This window comes from Hemitrygon akajei, chromosome 17 (genome assembly GCF_048418815.1).
Source record: "Hemitrygon akajei chromosome 17, sHemAka1.3, whole genome shotgun sequence".
Taxonomy (NCBI): Eukaryota; Metazoa; Chordata; class Chondrichthyes; order Myliobatiformes; family Dasyatidae; genus Hemitrygon; species Hemitrygon akajei.
The window spans coordinates 10,396,333-10,414,170 of NC_133140.1; the positions used below are offsets into that span (position 1 = coordinate 10,396,333).

At 53.1% G+C, this 17,838-nt stretch overlaps 1 protein-coding gene across 2 annotated transcripts in view; it reads right to left on the reverse strand.

Moving 5' to 3' along the window:
* Positions 1 to 12,193, reverse strand: part of LOC140740469 (calretinin-like) — a 455,595-nt gene extending 443,402 nt beyond the window's left edge. The window contains exons 1-2 of one of the 2 annotated variants that reach the window (XM_073069645.1): positions 12,032 to 12,193; positions 11,385 to 11,461 (exon numbers count right to left, since the gene is read on the reverse strand). In XM_073069645.1, coding sequence (XP_072925746.1) covers positions 11,385 to 11,461; positions 12,032 to 12,122 — 168 coding nt within the window. In that variant the 5' untranslated portion in view covers positions 12,123 to 12,193. The remainder of the gene's footprint in view (positions 1 to 11,384; positions 11,462 to 12,031) is intronic. The other variant, XM_073069646.1, reaches the window with a different exon arrangement.
* Between the last annotated feature and the right edge of the window lie 5,645 nt (positions 12,194 to 17,838).

The following is a 17,838-nucleotide window of genomic DNA, read 5'->3' on the forward strand; positions in this document are numbered from 1 at the left end:
TGGAACTACCCAAACTGCTCTTTAACGTTATCATTGAACCCACTTCCACCGGCAGCCTGTTACATATTCACACTACCCTCCACGTGAAGAAACTTCCCCTCAGATTTCCCGAGTGTTTCACCTTTCACCCCGAACACACATGACCTCTTGTTCACCAGGGGAGAAAAGGCAGCATGTACTCAGCCTCTCTACACCACTCATTATTTAGTATACCTCTATAAGATCTCCTGTCGTTCTTCTGTGCTCCAAGGTACATGTTCGGCACAGCTTTGTGGGCCGAAGGGCCTGTATTGTGCTGTAGGTTTTCTATGTATAAAGTCCTAACCTACTCAATTTTTCCTTGTATCGCAAGTCCTGGCAACACCCTCGTACAAGACTCTGTTCCTCAGTACCTCCTAGTCCAACTTATCAAGCATACTCTATTCTTGTTAGTCTTGCATGTAGATGTCTAGACATGTAGATGTCTAGACACCAACACCCTCGTACACCAAGACTCCTCCTCTGTTCCTTAGTACCTCCTAGTCCAACTTATCAAGCATATTCTATTCTTGTTAGTCACACTTACCAGAATTAAATTTCATTTGGCACTGCTCTGCCCCATCTTACACACCAATCAACATCATTCTAGAGCCAAGCCCACCCTCCTCACGATGAACACCATTGCCTCGTGCCACTTGCTCATTTTCCTCCCCCATTCAAAGTATTTTATTCAAATTCAAACTACATACATGTCACCATATACAACCCCGAGATTCATTTTCTCACAGGCATTTACAGGAAAATGAAGGAACAGAATTTATGAAAAGCTATAAATAATGAAGACTGACACCGATGTGCAAAAGAAGACAAATTGAGCCGATACTGAACAAAAAGTAAATGATTAACACTGAGACCGTGAATTGCAGGTCACTGAGATGGAGTCTGTAGGTTGTGAGGTGAGCACAGCTTGAGGGGAGGGGAGTGGAGTTACCCACGCTGGTTCGGGAGGCTCCCGTACCGCCTGCCCAATGGCGGCAGTGAGAGGAGAACGTGGAGTGGATGGTGCGGCTGCTCTCTGTGACAGCAGCCCTTGTAAACTGTGTGCCGTGTGCTGTGTCTGCGATAGACTGCACTTTCCATTCCTGGGTCAAGTCGGGATACGCTCCGTTGTGCAAGTCCACCTATACAAGTTCACATCCAAGTCCGCAAACAGTACGAGTCCCTGCGGCCGTCACAGATCTACAGTCACCAACACAAGCCTCCATCTTCTGCCACTGAGCTCAGGATCCAATTGGTCAACTTGGCTTCAATCTCACAGACTTGGACGTTTTAGAGCAGTCTCCCATGTGAAACCTTGTCAAAGGCCTTACTGGAGTCCGTGACACAGCCCTCATTAATACACATTTTTACCTCTTTGAAGAGTGTATTGAAACTTGACCTGGCCGATCTCCTCGAGACAAAGCCCTGCTGACTGAACTCCAGATCTCCCAGCCTACCTCACTGTGGCCCTTGCAATGGCAATACTACTGTATATCCCGCACTCTTTTAGTTCCTTTGTACTAACTCAATGTCAGAAATACTCGAGAAGATCTCCTGAAGGCACTTTATAAATTCCACCCACTCTGCACCTTTCAAACAAACACAATCCCAGTTAATATTGTGGGTGGGGTTGAATTCTATTACTACTAACCTATTACACTTCCATCACCCTCTCCATAGCTTACTTATGCTGACTGCAGGGAGGTCAGCTTTATGATCCCAGCTAAGTTCTCAACTTCTACCCAATGGATCTTACTTTTCAACCGGTCTGTCATTTGGACATTTCCGTTAACATCTACATAGACTGCCTCAGGAGCATTGCTCCCAATATCACTCCTCAAAACATTTTACCATCTTTGATGGTTAGAGATGACCCTCCCTTACCAGACTGACCATTTTTGATTGCTCTGTGTCCTTCTAAATGAAAGCTCACTCTCCTTTAGAAAAGATTCAGATAAACTGTCCACAGCCAAAGCTGAACAAATTGTCCTGTAGCCGCCTGGTTTTAGCGAAGTCCAAGTCTGTGCAGACTCCTCCCTTGTTGATTCTAACAGCCTGGGGAAGACTTCATCAGGGAATGCCATTTGTCCACTTTTTAATATGATGAGCCCCTCAATAATTCTTCCTTTACTACATTTGAACCATTCAATATTCACACAGTATCAGCACCATAATCCTCTTTTGTGAAGATGGAAGTCCCAGTGAGCTTATTTATTACCCCCCCCCACCCACCACGTTTCCTTTTGAAGCTCAATTGCCTCACTCTTTCATTAATTACCACAGGACCCCAAGATACAATTAGGCCATCAGGCCTATCCATTCCACTCCTCTCAACCTTTTTCTCCTGCCTTTTCATGCCCTGAGTTATCACGAATCTATCAGCCTTCACCTTAAGTACACCTGATAGCCTGGCCTTTACAGCTGCCCATGGCAACGAACCCCATAGATTCACCACCCTCTCGCTAAAGTCCCTCCTCATCTCCCTTCGAAATGGATGTCCCTCTAATCTGAGGTGCCCTCTGATCCTAGACTCTCCTAATATAGGAACCATCCTCTCTACGTCCACTCTAACTAGAGCTTTCAATATTTGTTACACTCCAATGAGATCTACCCCCCTCATTCTTCTAAAATCCAGCGAGTACAGGCCCAGAGCCATCAAATGCTCCTTGTATAATAAGCCTTTCATTCCCAGAATCATTCTCGTGAACCTCATGCTCTTTTTCCATTTCCCTAGCATCTTTGAATCTCCTGAATTTATTTCCCTGTAGTCCTCTTTGCTTTTTTCTGGTGCTTTCTCTATGCTTCCAGGGTTTCTGCTTGTCAACATCTTGAGCTAGAACCCTCTGCACCTTGGAGGCACAGGAGCTGGAACCCGGAGCCTCACACAGAATGCTGGAGGAACTCAGCAGGCCAGGCAGCGTCTGTGGAGTGAAATGGACAGCTGACGTTTCGGGTCGGGCCCCTCACCTGAAGGATAGGCAGGAGACAGTCAGTATAAAGGGGTGGCACAATTGGTCTTTTCTACTGCCAACTTGAGGCTAAATGCAGACTGGAGAAACTGCACTTCCTATTCCGGCTGGGTAGTTTACAACCTGGTGAATAAACGCTACACTATAGACTGCCTGGTAACTGCTCCCTCCATCCCTTCTCTTTCCCCTCCTGATCTATCTAGTCCCCATCTCCTCGGCCCTCTCCAGCTGGATATCACCCACATACTCCTCCCTGCCACTCGGTCCATGCTCCACCATGTACAAGGTAAGAGGGATAGATCGAGTGGACAGCCTGAGACTTTTCCCCAGGGTGGAAATAGTTAATGTGGACATAATTTTAAGTTGATTGGAGTAAGTATAGGGGGGATGACAGAGGCAAGTCTTTTTATACAGTGAGTGGTTAGTGTGCAGAACATCTTGCCTGGGGTGTTGTAGTGTCAGATACATTGGGGACATGTTAGATAGGCTCATGGATGACAGAAATATGGAGTGCAATGTGGAGGGAATGTTGATCTTACTGTAGATTAAAAGGTGAATACAACATTGTGGGCTGATGGGCCTTACTGTTCTATGTTCGAACTTCCCCTCGATTTTACCCCTCACCTACACACAAGGGACAGGTCATAAAGGACAATTAACCTACAGACCCATATGTCTCTGGGTGGTGGAAGGAGCCCAGCGCACCGTGGTCTCAGGGAGAGAGTGCTCTCAGTACAGGCAGTCCCCGGGTTACGTACAAGTTCTGTTCCTGACTCCATCTTTAAGTCAGATTTGTACTTAAGTCGGAACAAGTACATCTGGTATTATCTAGCATCAGTTAGTCAAACATTTGTCTTAGTATATAGTATATATTTTACCTTTCTATGCATATAAAACACTTAAAAACATATGTATTCCAATAATTAAACCTCTGCGTTGCTTAGTAATAATTGTAGTTTTCATCGGGGCAGGGCGTTTCACATGCTCCACTATTCTCACTTTATCCGTTATCCTTTAAAATTGTTCTGATCGTTGACCGACTGTAGCCTAACGCTTTTCCAATGACCGATGGCATTTCACCTCGTTCCAAACGCTTTATTATTTCCACTTTATTTTCAATTGCGATCGCTTGCCGTCAATGGAAGAGAAACACTGCGGGCAGCGGGTCCTGACCTCCGCCGGCTCCCGAGGTCTGCTGTGTCCTAAGGACCACAGCACTGAATTCCCCGGGTGCTAAACTGCACCCCAGCACTGAGACAGGTTAAATGGGACAAGTGGTGGCTGTGCTGCGTTTGGGAATCTTACTAAGAAAAATTTAAGCCAAATACAAAGTTAAACACTCAACACAGTGACAACGGCAACTTAAAATGGTGGATGGCGTCGCAATCCAACTTAGAATGGCAGACGGCGTTCTCCTTCCTTGGTTCGTAAGTACGAGTTGTCCGTAAGTCGGACGCTCGTAACTCGGGGACTGCCTGTACATACGATTCATGGGATACAGAGGTTGTTGGTATTGCTCCCAGGGAGGGTCAGTTGGCCCACATCTCTGGTGGAGGGTTGCTGGCCGGGCAAGGTCACTGGTCTCACCATCGAGGTGGGTGCGCAGTTCGTACAGGAGGGTGGAGAGAAAGGGTGAACGGCTGATGAATAATCAGTGGGGTACGTTACTCGTGCCTTCAGCCTTTCAGTCCTACTGATGGGAGGACCCATTTGAAAAGATACTCATGAAGAAGGTGAGTTAGCGACTTTAGTGACTGCTTCGTAGTTTAATAGCCATGATGGTGATTCTCCATCTCCCTCTGCAAATGGATTCTTGACTGCATCATTGGGAGACCACGGTCTGTGTGAGTTGAAAATAACATCACTTCGATGACAATCAACACAGGCACACCACAGGGATCTGTGCTTGGCCCACTGCTCTACTCTCTCTCTGTATCTATAACTGCATGGCGAGGCACAGCTCAAATGACATTCATGAATTTGCTGTTCGCATGACTGTTGTTGGCAAAACCTCAGACGGTGATGAGGAGGCGAACAGGACAGAGATAGTTCAGCTGGTTGAGTGGTGTCACAACAACACTGCACCACAGAATTGGCTATGGACCAGCACAGGGAGTTAGAAGTCCTCATTAAGGTATCAGGCTGAGCAGATTCAAGTTCCTGGGAGTCACTGTCTCAGCGGATCTACCCTGCGCTCAACGCGTTGATGCAACACACATCAGCAGGAGCTTGAGGAGACCAAGCAACTTTCTACAGATGTCCAGTGGAGAGCATTCTGAAGTATGGCAGCTCTGATGCACAGGATTGTAAGAGGTTGCAGACTGCTGTAGACTCAGCCTGCTCCATCGCAGCCATGTCTCTCCCCACTATCGAGGACATCTTCAAGAGACACTGCCTCAAGAAGGCGGCATCTATCTTTAAGGAATCTCACTCTCAGGGAATGCCCCCTTCTCATTACTACCATCAGGGACGAGGTGCAAGAGCCTGAAGACATTTCAGGAACAGCTTCCCTTCGCCCTCACATTTTGTGATTTTGCTCCCTTTTTGCATCATTTATTTCATCCTGTATTTCTTACTGTAACTCATGACTTTGTGCACTGCTCTGTACTGCAGCCGCACAACAACCAATTGCACGACAGATGTCGGTAATGATAACCCAGATTCTGATTCAGATTCTCGCTAACTCTTTTCATCGTACCTCACCGTAAATTTTTGTCTTGCACAGGACTGCCGCCAGAAAACAACTTACTTCAGAGATGATAAACCAGATTCAGATGAGGAGTTTGAGGAGATCTGGTGTGTTACCGAAGACTCTTGTTGATGAACGGAGAAGGACGTGTTGACTGACTGCATCATCGCCGGGCGTGGAGGTGCTGCTGCAGAGGGTTATAGTCTCAGCCAGTTCAAACCTCTCCTCACCATCAGTAGCAACTACACAAGGCACTGCCTCAAGAAGGGCACATCTACCATCAACAATCCCCACTATCCAGAGCATGCCCTCTTCTCACATCTACCATCAATGATCCCCACTATCCAGAGCATGCCCTCTTCTCACATCTACCATCAACGATCCCCACTATCCAGAGCATGCCCTCTTCTCACATCTACCATCAACAATCCCCACTATCCAGAGCATGCCCTCTTCTCACATCTACCATCAACGATCCCCACTGTCCAGAGCATGCCCTCTTCTCACATCTACCATCAACGATCCCCACTGTCCAGAGCATGCCCTCTTCTCACATCTACCATCAACGATCCCCACTGTCCAGAGCATGCCCTCTTCTCACATCTACCATCAACGATCCCCACTGTCCAGAGCATGCCCTCTTCTCACATCTACCATCAACGATCCCCACTATCCAGAGCATGCCCTCTTCTCACATCTACCATCAACGATCCCCACTGTCCAGAGCATGCCCTCTTCTCACATCTACCATCAACGATCCCCACTATCCAGAGCATGCCCTCTTCTCACATCTACCATCAACGATCCCCACTGTCCAGAGCATGCCCTCTTCTCACATCTACCATCAACGACCCCCACTGTCCAGAGCATGCCCCCTTCTCACATCTACCATCAACGACCCTCACTGTCCAGAGCATGCCCCCTTCTCACATCTACCATCAACGATCCCCACTGTCCAGAGCATGCCCCCTTCTCACATCTACCATCAACGATCCCCACTATCCAGAGCATGCCCCCTTCTCACATCTACCATCAACGATCCCCACTATCCAGAGCATGCCCTCTTCTCACATCTACCATCAACGATCCCCACTATCCAGAGCATGCCCTCTTCTCACATCTACCATCAACGATCCCCACTATCCAGAGCATGCCCTCTTCTCACATCTACCATCAACAATCCCCACTATCCAGAGCATGCCCTCTTCTCACATCTACCATCAACGATCCCCACTATCCAGAGCATGCCCTCTTCTCACATCTACCATCAACGATCCCCACTATCCAGAGTATGCCCTCTTCTCACATCTACCATCAACGATCCCCACTATCCAGAGCATGCCCTCTTCTCACATCTACCATCAACGATCCCCACTATCCAGAGCATGCCCTCTTCTCACATCTACCATCAACGATCCCCACTATCCAGAGCATGCCCTCTTCTCACATCTACCATCAACGATCCCCACTGTCCAGAGCATGCCCTCTTCTCACATCTACCATCAACGATCCCCACTGTCCAGAGCATGCCCTCTTCTCACATCTACCATCAACGATCCCCACTGTCCAGAGCATGCCCTCTTCTCACATCTACCATCAACGATCCCCACTATCCAGAGCATGCCCTCTTCTCACATCTACCATCAACGATCCCCACTATCCAGAGCATGCCCTCTTCTCACATCTACCATCAACGACCCCCACTATCCAGAGCATGCCCCCTTCTCACATCTACCATCAACGATCCCCACTGTCCAGAGCATGCCCCCTTCTCACATCTACCATCAACGATCCCCACTATCCAGAGTATGTCCTCTTCTCACATCTACCATCAACGATCCCCACTGTCCAGAGCATGCCCCCTTCTCACATCTACCATCAACGATCCCCACTGTCCAGAGCATGCCCCCTTCTCACATCTACCATCAACGATCCCCACTATCCAGAGCATGCCCTCTTCTCACATCTACCATCAACGACCCCCACTGTCCAGAGCATGCCCTCTTCTCACATCTACCATCAACGATCCCCACTATCCAGAGCATGCCCTCTTCTCACATCTACCATCAACTAGCAGGTACTGTACAGAAGCCGAAAGTCCCACATCAGCAGGTTCAAGAATGCCCTCATCACTACCTCTGTATAACAATACTAGAATCACATTGCACTACAGTAGATCTGTTCTCATTATTGTAAACATTGAGTATATTTTGATTTTTGTGGAAGTTGTTTATCAGATACCGTGAGCCGGTGCTGATGCTGCAAGACAGATTTTCACTGCACCTGTGCACACGACAGTAAACTCAGCTTTGATTTTGATCCAGGGTAAAGCTAACCTGCACAAGAGAGTTCAGACAGATTGAACATTCAGGACGGACGGTGGGTGAATCAAGGAATTTGACAAAGGCCAGAAGTACTGGTTTTGGTTTTCCAATTTACTTGAGTTTTGGCTTAACCTTGACTTTTTGACTTCATACCAGAGAGGTTGAGAGGGCTACCGTAAACGGTGTGGGTTTGCTGGTGGAGCTGGGTATTATTTGGCTATAGGAAGTGACATTACTGAGGTATGGGGGTGAGGAAGGAAGGAAGGAAGGATAGATGAGAATCGGAACTAGAGCGTCACTGTCTCCATTGGGACCAGAGGAACAAAGTCACAACAAGGCAGTACATTAAGTCAGGATGGGAGAAGAAATCACAGGGACTGTGCATTTTGGCCCTGACCCCACTTCCCTCGATTCCTTTAATATCTGCAGATCTGTGGACACCTGGCCTGAGCGTGCTCAGTAACTGAGTCATCAGATGTGACAGGTTCACCTCCCCCAGATGAAGATAGATCTCCTCTCAATGCCATTGATCTTGCTAAGTGACGTGGAGATATTATGCAGGAAAAATGACCCACATTAGCACCCCGGCAGGCTAAAAGACAAATAGGTTTTCAAATTAATTTCTGGCCCGCCACTCGCTGCTGACTGCAGTGCAGTGGGCTTCAGTCATTCTCTGCTTGTGATTGAAGGCTGCGAGCCACAGTGACAATCTGCACTCTGCTTCCTGCAAGGTCAGTGCATCACCTCTGCCAACCGTGTGTAGCCGAGCCAGACGCAACCCGCAAACACTTACCCTCAGATAAATCAGCTCCCCGACCGTAAACCCACCAATGCACAGGGCACGGATACTGGCAGCAAGTCCCACAGCTCAGTGAGGAGGGGGCTGTCTCACCTTGAGGCACGCTCACGGATAAGGGAGACAACACTGCCAGCAGCAAAGGGAGCCTCACCCCCACCACCAGCATCTGTCAGCTCACACCCCTCCTAGATCAGAGCAATCCGTACGTAGTGAGGGAAAGAGAGACCTTGCTTCCCCCTCCCCTCTCTCCTCTCCCCACCCTGGGGAACAGACACAGGCAGGCCACTGGAGCATTCCACACAAGACTACATGAGACCCCCTCGGGCAGACACACACAAACATGGTCTGGCACCAGATTTCATTCCTGCAGATTCTTCTGGTCCAAACCATCTCCTAGATGCTGGTTGACCTGAGGCAGAGAACACAGAGGACTCTTCAACTGTCACCAGTACCTTGCTCCGCCACCCACGAACACTTCACATCCACTACTATCGTGCCCCACGTTCATAAACTATAGCATTATCAGAGGCTTAGACAGGGTAGAACCTTCTCCCCAGGGTGGGAAAGACAAACACTAGAGGACACGCGTTTAATGTGAGAGACGAAACGTGAGGGCGAAGGTCTGAAAGACACATATGAGCCAACGCAGAGAGAGAGGGGGCTGCCCGTCGCCTGACGCCCACAGCTGCCCCGGGCTGCCCTTCTTCATCACTGTCTCTCCACTCTCACTAATGCTCCGTCTGGAGACCTGCCCTGTCCCCACACTTCCCGATTCGGAAGGGCCCTCCCTTGGGACCTCTCTTCCTCTCCCCATGGTGGGGCTCTTTGTGATGAGGCAGCTAGCAGCTTGGGAGTGTTCCCAAGGCAGTCAGAGAGAGTGCACTGGCTCAGGAGAGCGGACAGTCTGGTCTCTGTCTCTCCCCCTCCCCCTCCATCTCCCACTCCCCTGATCAGTCACTCCCCCTCCCCCTCCCCCTCCATCCCCACTCCCCTGTCCAGTCTCTCCCCCTCCATCCCCACTCCCCTGTCCAGTCACTCCCCCTCCCCCTCCATCCCCACTCCCCTATCCAGTCACTCCCCCTCCCCCTCCATCCCCACTCCCCTGTCCAGTCACTCCCCCTCCATCCCCACTCCCCTGTCCAGTCTCTCCCCCTCCATCCCCACTCCCCTGTCCAGTCTCTCCCCCTCCATCCCCACTCCCCTGTCCAGTCACTCCCCCTCCATCCCCACTCCCCTGTCCAGTCTCTCCCCCTCCATCCCCACTCCCCTGTCCAGTTTCTCCCCCTCCATCCCCACTCCCCTGTCCAGTCTCTCCCCCTCCATCCCCACTCCCCTGTCCAGTTTCTCCCCCTCCATCCCCACTCCCCTGTCCAGTCACTCCCCCTCCATCCCCACTCCCCTGTCCAGTCTCTCCCCCTCCATCCCCACTCCCCTGTCGTCACTCCCCCTCCCCCTCCATCCCCACTCCCCTGTCCAGTCTCTCCCCCTCCATCCCCACTCCCCTATCCAGTTTCTCCCCCTCCATCCCCACTCCCCTGTCCAGTCACTCCCCCTCCATCCCCACTCCCCTGTCCAGTCACTCCCCCTCCCCCTCCATCCCCACTCCCCTGTCCAGTCACTCCCCCTCCCCCTCCATCCCCACTCCCCTGTCCAGTCACTCCCCCTCCATCCCCACTCCCCTGTCCAGTCTCTCCCCCTCCATCCCCACTCCCCTGTCCAGTCTCTCCCCCTCCCCCTCCATCCCCACTCCCCTGTCCAGTCACTCCCCCTCCCCCTCCATCCCCACTCCCCTGTCCAGTCACTCCCCCTCCATCCCCACTCCCCTGTCCAGTCTCTCCCCCTCCCATCTGATCTGTGTCTCACATCTCCAAGCTTGAGTTCTCTTTACCTTCCTCCACCCACTCTCTGCCTCACTCTCTCACCCTCTCGCCATCATCCCTACCGCCAATTCTTCTCCCAGCCCTCCCCCTGAAATAATTTCATTTGCCTCCATCCTCTTTATGCCTCCCCACCCCCCCTGTGATTTTTCCATCCATTCCCGCTGTTTTTTTTCTATCCCGGGCTCACCCATGTTCCCTTCCCGTGCCACCCGGTGGAGAGGTGCACAGCGGTCCGTCCCATCACCCTGGGACAGTTCCCCTCCCCTCTCCTGTCCGTCCCATCACCCCGGGACAGTTCCTCTCCCCTCTCCTGTCCGTCCCATCACCCCGGGACAGTTCCCGTCCCTGAACCGCTGCATCAGTCAGCCGCTTTATATTCCAGCAGCTTCCCAGCCGAGAAAATCCTGCCAACATCCGCCTCAGGACTTCACACCCGCGGTCCGGACCCCGGGCACGGAGCACGATGGCCTCTGGAATATTTAGCGCGCCAGATGCCGAGGTACGGACAGTCCCAGTCCCCAGGTACTGAGCGCGCCCGAGGGTTACAGACCCCCCCCCCCGTCAGACCACGCCCCGGGTTACGGACCTCCCCCCCCCCCCGCCAGACCACTCCCCGGGTTATGGACTACCCCTCCCCCCACCAGACCACTCCCCGGGTTACGGACCCCCCCCCTCGTCAGACCACTCCCCGGGTTACGGACTCACCACGCACGCCCCTTTCCTCACTCGCTGTAACTCCCTGATGAAATTCTCCAGCTCCTTGCCTTCGATATAACCGTTGCCTGTGCACACAACGGGAGAAAAGCCGCCGTTACAACCAGTCCGAGACACGGAGACGCGCGGGCGGGGCTGGGGACCCCTTCCCTCCCGGGCGGGGCTGGGGGACGTTGGGGCAGAAAGTAAGGAGCAGGACGGTACGGCGAGAACCAGTCGGCGGAGAGAGCAGCCACTGAACCATGAAGTTATAGCGCGGGGGGACCCCCTCCCAGGCGCAGCACCTCCTCACCCTAATCCGCCCTACTTTTCATAATCTTATTTTAATTAAATATTAGCAATTTGTCTGAAAAGTGGACAAGAGAAGTGCCTGTCTGCGAACGACCTTTTCGCACAGGGCGAGAAGTCGGTGCCGGCCGCCCGGACTCCGGCGGACAAGTTCGCTGCGCCAAACCGGGACGCAGCTGACCTTCAGCTGGGTGGCTGCGTCCCCGCGGCCGCTCCGAACCCTATCAAACGTGAATGGACATCCCTTCTTGAGAAACACGCGCATTAATGCTTGATTTCATACATTAAATGTTGCAAAATAATACATTTAGTCTTTAAAAGATTTAAAACATATCCAAAAACAGCCTCACCGTCTGCATCGTAATGTTTCCAGACTTCCAGGAACTGGGAGGCGGTGAGCTCGGCCAGGTTCAGGTAAGGCGGCAGCTGTCTCTCGGCCATGCCGTGCCGTGTGCGCCCGGAGCCCGCTTGGAACTGCTGTCTACCTGCGTCCGAGCTCAGCCCTTTTATTGCCCCGCTTCGCCGCCGCAGTTCGCCGGCCGGGCTGCAGGGGTCGCCACGTCCCGGGGCTTCCTGGTCTGAAATGTGCCGGAGAACCCGCTTCCGAGCTGCGGGCGGCTGGGCGCACTACCTCGCGTCGGGGCTGGGGGTTTCTGCCGCGACCTCCTCTCGAAGACACATCAGTAATCCAATCTGGCAAGACTTTGAAAGAGCTGGAATGGTAATTAGGGATTGCAGAATCAGCAGGCAGGCCGAGCAATGGTGATTGAGACATGCCGCTTTGTGGGACTTTCACGGTGAACGGGGAGTACTGTAGAACAGGGAGACTCCGAATTCTGGCACAGAAAAGCAGCGACAGGCGGAGTGGCACACTGACCTTCATCAGTGAGTATAGAAGGTGTTAGTGAGACAGGATTTGAACAAAGGTCTCAACTCGAAACGTCCAAAGTTTATTCATTTCCATTGATGCTTGCCTGACCGGCTAAGCTCCTCCTGCATTTTGTGCGCGTTGATTTGGGATATTATATTCAGTTTCAGACTCCGGGCTCTAGGAACGGTGCCATTAAACTGGGAAGAGTGCAGAGGGGATTACAAGATGGGAGTGGACAGGAGTTGAGCAGGTCGGGACCTTTTTCATCGGAGCACAGGGGAATGAGCGTGATCTTATCGAGATGTAGACAATCACAAGTAGGGTGAATGTGCAGTCTTTCCCCCGGGGTTGGGGAACTAGAGGACATACGTTTAAGGTGAGAGGGGAGATATTTAATGGGAACCTGAGGGGCAACTTTTTCACCTGGAGAAAGTGGTTGAGCAGGTACAGTTAGGGGGTTCCTATGAATTGGACAGGTTTAGAGGGATATGGGTCAAACGTGGACAGCTGGGACAAGCTTAGATGGTCATCATGGGCCATGGACCTGCCAATGACTTCAGTTCAGTGGATCAGGTGGAGGGAGTGGACAGCCGACGTTTCTGCTCAATCTCTTCACCGGGACTGGACAGCAGGTAGACAGAAGCAGTCGAAGCTGAAGAACAATCACGTTGGGGACTGGAGAGAGCCCCTCACAGGTACTGAGGTCAGTGAAAGTGGTCTGGATCCTGGTCCAGGGAGAGGTACAAGCAGCTGTCCGAAGCTGCTGCCTGGGTCATTTTCCGAGATGTTAACCTCATTCCACCCTCAGCTTTTGTGTGTGGCTCCAGACTCCAGACCCTCATGGTCCCGTGGTTGGGGAAGGGTAGTACTGTTGTTCAGTGAGGGAGGTTGGTGGAGGATCTCGTCTTTCGAATGGATAGCATAAAGCTCATCGTGCACACCTCAGTGATGATTCAGAGGGTAGTCTGTGAGAGCGCTGCCTATACCCCGCCACCACAGGATGCAGTGCGATTAGGTCCTCGCTAGAATCATGTCCGTCCCTGCATCCATTCTGTGGATAATGCCGTCTGAGAAAGTATATTTGATGGCTGCCAAAGCTGAGAAAGGTGCTCCATAACTTCCCACAGCTGTTTGGGGCAGCTCCTTGAATTGATTCTTGTGGTGAAGAGCATACCCATTGGATCTCCTGACATAAAGTGTGCACTGGGACACTGCGGAAGGTCCTTTTTTCATGCATGGAGGTGGTAGGTGAGGACCCTGGTGATGACCCTCCCCCATCTGTAATTACTAGGATCAAGGTAGCTCGTATCAAGAAGATGGGCCACTGGTACATTGCCCTTTTCCCAGAGGAGGGGGAATGGGGAAGTATCTCCCTCAGCAGAGATTCCATCTGGCCCCGGCACCCTTGCTGGGCTGAGATTGTACTGGATTGTGTGCCCTGGGATGGAAGCTACTCACATGTTAAGGACAAGGGAGAGGCAGAACAAGCCTAACCTGATCAGTCCACAATCACGATCAGCCCACAGTCCACAGTAACGATCAGCCCACAGCCCACAGTCACGATCAGCCCACACCCCACAGACACGATCAGCCCACAGTCACGATCAGCCCACAGCCCACAGTCACGATCAGCCCACAGTCACGATCAGCCCATAGCCCACAGTCACGATCAGCCCACAGCCCACAGTCAGATCAGCCCACAGTCACGATCAGTCCACAGTCACGATCAGCCCACAGCCCACAGTCACGATCAGCCCACAGCCCACAGTCATGATCAGCCCACAGTCACGATCATCCCACAGCCCACAGTCACGATCAGCCCACAGCCCACAGTCACGATCAGCCCACAGCCCACAGCCCACAGTCACGATCAGCCCACAGTCACGATCAGCCCACAGTCACGATCAGCCCACAGCCCACAGTCACGATCAGCACACAGTCACGATCAGCCCACAGTCCACAGTCACGATCAGCCCACAGTCACGATCAGCCCACAGTCCACAGTCACGATCAGCCCACAGTCACGATCAGCCCACAGCCCACAGTCACGATCAGCCCACAGTCCACAGTCACGATCAGCCCACAGTCACTATCAGCCCACAGCCCACAGTCACGATCAGCCCACAGTCACGATCAGCCCACAGCCCACAGTCACGATCAGCCCACAGTCATGATCAGCCCACAGTCCACAGTCACGATCAGCCCACAGTCACGATCAGCCCACAGCCCACAGTCACGATCAGCCCACAGCCCACAGTCACGATCAGCCCACAGTCACGATCAGTCCACAGTCACGATCAGCCCACAGCCCACAGTCACGATCAGCCCACAGCCCACAGTCACGATCAGCCCACAGTCCACAGTCACGATCAGCCCACAGTCACGATCAGTCCACAGTCACGATCAGCCCACAGCCCACAGTCACGATCAGCCCACAGTCCACAGTCACGATCAGCCCACAGTCCACAGTCACGATCAGTCCACAGTCACGATCAGCCCACAGTCACGATCAGCCCACAGCCCACAGTCACGATCAGCCCACAGTCCACAGTCACGATCAGCCCACAGCCCACAGTCACGATCAGCCCACAGTCCACAGTCACGATCAGCCCACAGTCCACAGTCACGATCAGCCCACAGTCACGATCAGCCCACAGCCCACAGTCACGATCAGCCCACAGCCCACAGTCACGATCAGCCCACAGTCACGATCAGCCCACAGTCACGATCAGCCCACAGCCCACAGTCACGATCAGCCCACAGTCCACAGTCACGATCAGCCCACAGTCCACAGTCACGATCAGCCCACAGTCACGATAAGCCCACAGCCCACAGTCACGATCAGCCCACAGTCCACAGTCACGATCAGCCCACAGTCACGATCAGCCCACAGCCCACAGTCACGATCAGTCCACAGTCACGATCAGCCCACAGCCCACAGTCACGATCAGTCCACAGTCACGATCAGCCCACAGTCACGATCAGCCCACAGTCATGATCAGCCCACAGCCCACAGTCACGATCAGCCCACAGCCCACAGTCACGATCAGCCCACAGTCACGATCAGCCCACAGCCCACAGTCACGATCAGCCCACAGTCACGATCAGTCCACAGTCACGATCAGCCCACAGCCCACAGTCACGATCAGCCCACAGTCACGATCAGCCCACAGTCCACAGTCACGATCAGCCCACAGTCACGATCAACCCACAGCCCACAGTCACGATCAGTCCACAGTCACGATCAGCCCACAGTCCACAGTCACGATCAGCCCACAGTCCACAGTCACGATCAGCCCACAGCCCACAGTCACGATCAGCCCACAGTCACGATCAGCCCACAGCCCACAGTCACGATCAGCCCACAGTCCACAGCCACGATCAGCCCACAGTCCACAGTCACGATCAGCCCACAGTCACGATCAGCCCACAGCCCACAGTCACGATCAGCCCACAGTCACGATCAACCCACAGCCCACAGTCACGATCAGCCCACAGTCACGATCAGCCCACTGTCCACAGTCACGATCAGCCCACAGTCCACAGTCACGATCAGCCCACAGTCACGATCAGCCCACAGTCCACAGTCACGATCAGCCCACAGCCCACAGTCACGATCAGCCCACAGCCCACAGTCACGATCAGCCCACAGTCCACAGTCACGATCAGTCCACAGTCCACAGTCATGATCAGCCCACAGTCATGATCAGCCCACAGTCCACAGTCACGATCAGCCCACAGTCCACAGTCACGATCAGCCCACAGCCCACAGTCACGATCAGCCCACAGTCCACAGTCACGATCAGTCCACAGTCCACAGTCATGATCAGCCCACAGTCATGATCAGCCCACAGTCCACAGTCACGATCAGCCCACAGTCATGATCAGCCCACAGTCACGATCAGTCCACAGTCCACAGTCACGATCAACCCACAGCCCACAGTCACGATCAGCCCACAGCCCACAGTCACGATCAGCCCACAGTCACGATCAGCCCACAGTCATGATCAGCCCACAGCCCACAGTCACGATCAGCCCACAGTCATGATCAGCCCACAGTCACGATCAGCCCACAGTCATGATCAGCCCACAGCCCACAGTCACGATCAGCCCACAGTCATGATCAGCCCACAGCCCACAGTCACGATCAGCCCACAGTCACGATCAACCCACAGCCCACAGTCACGATCAGCCCACAGTCCACAGTCACGATCAGCCCACAGTCACGATCAACCCACAGCCCACAGTCACGATCAACCCACAGCCCACAGTCACGATCAGCCCACAGTCACGATCAGCCCACAGCCCACAGTCATGATCAGCCCACAGTCACGATCAACCCACAGCCCACAGTCACGATCAGCCCACAGCCCACAGTCACGATCAGCCCACAGTCCACAGTCACGATCAACCCACAGTCCACAGTCACGATCAGCCCACAGTCACGATCAGCCCACAGTCCACAGTCACGATCAGCCCACAGTCACGATCAACCCACAGCCCACAGTCACGATCAGTCCACAGTCACGATCAGCCCACAGTCCACAGTCACGATCAGCCCACAGTCACGATCAGCCCACAGCCCACAGTCACGATCAGCCCACAGTCACGATCAACCCACAGCCCACAGTCACGATCAGCCCACAGCCCACAGTCACGATCAGCCCACAGTCCACAGTCACGATCAGCCCACAGTCCACAGTCACGATCAGCCCACAGTCACGATCAGCCCACAGCCCACAGTCACGATCAGTCCACAGTCACGATCAGCCCACAGTCCACAGTCACGATCAGCCCACAGCCCACAGTCACGATAAGCCCACAGCCCACAGTCACGATCAGCCCACAGTCCACAGTCACGATCAGCCCACAGTCACGATCAGCCCACAGTCCACAGTCACGATCAGTCCACAGTCACGATCAGTCCACAGTCACGATCAGCCCACAGCCCACAGTCACGATCAGTCCACAGTCACGATCAGCCCACAGTCACGATCAGCCCACAGCCCACAGTCACGATCAGCCCACAGCCCACAGTCACGATCAGCCCACAGCCCACAGTCACGATCAGCCCACAGTCACGATCAGTCCACAGTCCACAGTCACAATCAGCCCACAGTCCACAGTCACGATCAGCCCACAGCCCACAGTCACGATCAGCCCACAGTCACGATCAGCCCACAGTCACGATCAGTCCACAGTCCACAGTCACAATCAGCCCACAGTCCACAGTCACGATCAGCCCACAGCCCACAGTCACGATCAGCCCACAGTCACGATCAGCCC